General features: G+C 32.0%; 1 protein-coding gene across 2 annotated transcripts; it reads left to right on the top strand.

Annotated features, from left to right (window-relative positions):
* Window positions 1–856: 856 nt before the first annotated feature.
* On the top strand, window positions 857–3,793 carry tac4 (tachykinin precursor 4). 2 transcript variants are annotated; one of them, XM_047801135.1, is made up of 6 exons: window positions 857–1,055; window positions 2,727–2,777; window positions 2,878–2,974; window positions 3,175–3,207; window positions 3,314–3,367; window positions 3,521–3,793. In XM_047801135.1, the coding sequence occupies exons 2-6, from the start codon at window positions 2,733–2,735 to the stop codon at window positions 3,550–3,552; spliced, it is 261 nt and encodes an 86-aa protein (XP_047657091.1). In that variant the 5' UTR covers window positions 857–1,055; window positions 2,727–2,732; the 3' UTR covers window positions 3,553–3,793. The 2 variants fall into 2 exon arrangements, with proteins under 2 accessions (XP_047657091.1, XP_047657090.1); XM_047801134.1 differs by lacking the exon at window positions 857–1,055 and having other exon boundaries at window positions 2,514–2,777.
* Window positions 3,794–5,261: the final 1,468 nt, after the last annotated feature.

Here is a 5,261-nt window from a genome sequence, read left to right as displayed (position 1 = left end):
ATGAATTTCTTTATTCTGATGAACTTCTTTTCCTCCTTGAAGAATACCAGCCCTCTTGTAATGACCCAGCAGTTGGATGTGTATGTGGGGTACCCAGGAGACACAGTAGAGGTACTGAAGTCCTTCCAAACTGTGTGCCAGCTATCACCTAAGCTTAATACGGCACTCCCTGCCTCAGCAGCCTGTGAAAGACAGTTTAGTGTTGCAGGGCTGATCTTCGGGCCAAGAAGAGCATGCATTGACTCAAAGAACTTTGAGAACTAGCTGCTTTTGTGGCTGGACAAAGCCTATTGCTAACTCTTTGTCGCATGTTCTATGCTTAACTGATGTTGATTACCCTGTTGTTGTTTAAGTACAATGTGTTTGTTTCAATAATGGTTATTGATGACATGCCTCTGAAGTTTGACTTTTTGCACCATTACAATACTTATAGCCAAATAGTCATATCTTCCGCTCCATGAAACACAGCTCAGTAGTACACATACAGTATATGGTTCTTTAATGTATTTGCATCGTATAAAATGCGTTCTTTTTCAAGTTGCTTATACAGTATGCGACTGAAACAGGTAGCCTTGTGCATCCCAAATTTTTCAAGATTATCATTTTAATATAACATTATAGTCATTATGGCCTTTAGAAATATGTTTTTTGAGGAGGTGGGGTAGTGCACAATAGGCCCCTGTGGCACAGCCTAAGCTTTTGTCCTTAATGGCATTTTTTCCTTTTGGCATTACCTTTACTTTTATACTTTTAAAGAAGTTTAAAAAGCTTGAGATAATACTTCAACTTCTACAGTCTATTTAAACTCTAGTATCTATACTTCTACCTGATTAATGCATGTGAATACTTTTGACATCACTGCTCATGTTGTATTTGTCCCATGTTTGCTGTAAGTCTCACTGAAGTTTGCTTTTGTTATTTAAAGCTGTGCTTTATTGATTCTGCATTTGGGTCTGATTCTGATCATGATTACCATGGAGATCTGTGTTCTATCCCTGCTTCATTCCTAATCATTACAGAAACTCACAAGCCTGCTTTATAAGGATGGCAGAAAGGTGAAAGCACATGTCTTGTTTTCTTTTAGTGTATGCTTGTAACTTTAAATATCAGTAAAACAGATTGAAAGTTCTTATTTTAAAAAGACATACTGTAGTATATGAGATTTTATATATTAAGAGTCTATATATTGAGTAATTATGTAAATATTGTCAGGATGTGTACTGAGCATGATTTGCCTGTTGAATGTTCTTTTTGAGCAACCAAACCGACATCCCAGGGTGATTCATGGCTGAAAGTCAGTCCATATTCACACCATCAACCTGTTTAAAAGCGCATTTGCTGAGTGGGTGTAGGTGTACCTGTCAGAACCATTTGACAGGTGGTGAAAAAGGTTCCATCTGTGCAGAATTTCACCAGCAGTTGATAGAAATGTGAAAGATCATGATAATCTGGTCAATCATTCAGAACATCAATGGGACCTAATAAAAATGAGAGTTCCTTCAGTAAATATCTTATAAATAAACAATTCTTGACACCTGTTATTTTACAACTAATTAAAAGGTTGACCAAATTTGATGAATAAAAAGTGACGACTTAAATACAACTTACTTGAAAAATGAAAAACAAGCATAGTTGTAATGGACAAGGGAAATATGATTCACGGTTAAATATTTGCTAAGAATCACACATGTAAACAGTGCAAACATTGGTATAATTCAGTTCAAATTAATTTAGTATTGTTACAAAGATAGATTGTTGATATAATTATGGTTGTCCAGCACCCAAACGCATGATAAAGGGTGACGGGGTAAAAAGATAGTGAGGAAAAAAAAATCTTTGGAGAATTTTGCACTATATAATGAAGTTAAAGTTTCAGATTATGTTAATTTGATTGAAATAAAACAATCACATTGAGTCAAGACCCTGAAACAGCATTTACAGGTTTTAACAAATGTAAGTGAACAAATATTGTAGATTTCAGTACACCATCCACTCTGCTACCAGCAGAATATTTATCTTCATGCTCTCTTTTCTTTACTAAGAAACAAGCAATATTCTTGTATATTCTTGGGGTTCAGTAAAGTGTACTGAAACAGTACATTAAAATAAATTAAAGACCACTTTTAATTTATATATATATATATATATATATATATATATATATATATATATATATATATATATATATATATATATATAGTGAAACTGTCAGAGTTTTAGTTAAATGTATTGGATTAGATTCTGGACACATTAAATCAATGCATGCAGGGGAATATTTATAAACATGACAGGAAATAACAGATTATCATTTACATATACTACATATAAATAGAACAAAGAATACAGGAATTACCTGCTAACATATGTAGATCACAAAGAGATTACTTTAAAGCAAAATGAAAAAGAAAAAACCTTAGGACAAACAAAAAAATAGAGAAAAGTAAGAAAAGCCTGTCTGTGTCCACATGACAGATTGCTGGTATAATTTGTGACTTCTCTATCACTAAGGATGGGAGGGGCATTGCAGGTATTGCTATATAAATATGACCTGCACAGTACTGGAGTTCAGATGCTTTTTCACTGTCCTACAATACCTTCCAGAATATTAGATGAAATAAATTACATAATTTGTCTGTTTAATTTTAATTTCACTTATTGCTACAAATCATACAATGGAACTTTTTAAACTGTCTATTCTGGCATTTGCCCTATATGCACAATTGCAGACTGGTATGTCAAGTGAGGACATGGATATCTGGTCCCTGATGAACGGGCAGGTAAGCATATTCTCTACTTTACATCTCAAATAGGCAAGTAGAAGCCACAGCTAATTTTCAGTCATTTGTAAGGTTACAATAGTAGCACTTGCATTTTCAGGGTGAGCCAGCAGAAAGCGATTTCACTCTGCGCATTGATGACCTGCTGAAGCACTCAAAATCACAGCAGTTTCATGGTTTAATGGGCCGAAGCTTAGGTAAAACTCATTTACCTTTTAATGACCAGCTTACTCTGAATTCCAAAGAACTATGATTTGGACATTTCAGTTATTATATTGATTGAAGAATGAGCACATTTTTGAATATGTACACCTACCAAAAATAAAATGAAGTATTCTGGACACACTGCCCCAAAACAGGTTATAAATATGTACTGAATTTGATTTGCTTTCCTCAGAAATATCTCAACCCCTGCAACTTGGTCAGAAAAGTAAGCTAAATTACACCTTTGCCAAATATTCTTAAGCTGTTACTCTGTGTAGTGTATCCAGTTCACATCCCGCTTTTCACATTGTCATTTAATTTTTTATTGCCAGGAAACAATGGTGAGATGTTTGTTGGACTAATGGGGAAGAGATCTTCACAGGGAGGTAAGAATTTTACACATAAATATGATGAATACAGTCACCTTGGATAAGCAATAATTCACTTAGATGGCTTTTAAAGTCTTTTCTTAATCGTTTTTTAATTAATTTTTCCAGTATGTACATCAGTTTACTAATGTGTGTTATCTCTTCTGACAGATTTTGAAGAAGTACCAGACAAGCCACAGTAATGCTATTATGCAAAATGACTGGCTTTGCCTCGCTATCACTGTAATGTGCTACTATCTAATTTATATTAAAAATAAAATTTGAAAACCATTTTACTTGTGACACCTTTTATTTTTGTCACAAAATTCAATGAAAACTATAAATGAAATAAATGTAAGCCGCTCTAGATAAGTGTCTGCCAAATTTGTCTCATTTCACTGTGTACTGCAACAGCTATATATGGTTTAAATTGCAATAAAAGCTTATTGACTTGAAATGCTGTAAATGTAATAATCAATGTCTTAATAAAATGCTTTATTTAAGTCTTTGCAGAGTAGTTTTATTTATTTTCAAAAATATGGTTTAATATATTAATTTACATAATAAAAATATAAACAGGAAAACACTTCTGGTTACTTACAGTATATATATATGAATACACACATGTAAACACACACACACACACAAACACACTACATGTGCTATATTGGTATTTGCACAACTAACTTTTTTTAGGATCTTCCTTGCATAATCTGACATGAAGAACCCATGCTGTCACACAGTCCATTATAGAATTCTTATATGCTTAAACTTTCTCCAACTATATAATACATATATTACATATACATTTAGATTATGATATACTTTCACTGTTCCTCTGGTGTAAACACACTCTGCATTAACAAAGTAATGATTCACATCAGGGCAAGCTGTTTTTTCAGATTCATATTTAAAGATCCAGAAATGTATTGTAAATTTTTTAATTGTAAATTTTTTATATTTCATAAAGTATAAGTTAGCTTATCTAGGCTATCAATTATTTCATTACATTTTATAAGCCATTGTTATTTTTTTAATTCTAAGGTACAATTATATTTCATCAGAAGATTTCAGCTAAGAACCATAATCAGTCATAGCATCACAAAAATCTTTGTGGTGGTTGAGTGATTTGACTCTCTGAAAAAAAAACACTACTCTCCCAGTACTACCACATACTGTTGGCCAAAAAAAGAGATCTCGTTGAAAAACATTTTTTTTACTAGGTGGATTAGGTGGATTTAACAGCTTTCAAAAGTTCTGCTAAGAATTTTTTATTAGCATACTTAAATATTTTAAATAGTAAGGACATTTGGTTTATTCAGTCTGAATTATTTGGAGAATATTCTTCTTTTTTAAAACATCGACAATCTTTCAATTTCACATCATACTGTAACTTGATGAGGTCACTTTACTGTCAAAATCCAAGCACAATAGTTTACTACTGAACATAAGAATGTGATCTTAAGATGGATTGAGGCTTCAAAAATAATCTGTACTGACAATGGAAACAACAGCAAGTACATGTTTGTTAACAGAACAAGCATATTCGTATGTATAATTATATTTAAATTGATTTGTAAAATTATATATATATAATATATTTATAATAATATATTATTATAAAATTTGTTAAATTATAATTGTCCTTGGTTCTATATATACACATATTATTGGTGACTAGGTTAATTACTTAGAGACGAGCTTGCATACCTTTTTAGAATACCATGCATCTAAATCTTACTGTAAACTTCAATAACACTCATTAGTATACATTATTAAATTACTGGTTCTGTATTTACATGAGCATTCTATTCATTTCTCAATTCCAGTATGAGATACAACAAAATTGGGACAGAAGAGTCATATCACCTTTCATTTCTTGAAATGTATATATAGATTTGTTAAACAGCTT

The sequence above is a fragment of the Tachysurus fulvidraco genome, chromosome 15 (genome assembly GCF_022655615.1).
Source record: "Tachysurus fulvidraco isolate hzauxx_2018 chromosome 15, HZAU_PFXX_2.0, whole genome shotgun sequence".
NCBI classification, from domain to species: Eukaryota; Metazoa; Chordata; class Actinopteri; order Siluriformes; family Bagridae; genus Tachysurus; species Tachysurus fulvidraco.
Note: the sequence above shows the minus strand (reverse complement) of the source record. Positions and strands in the feature narration are given on the sequence as shown.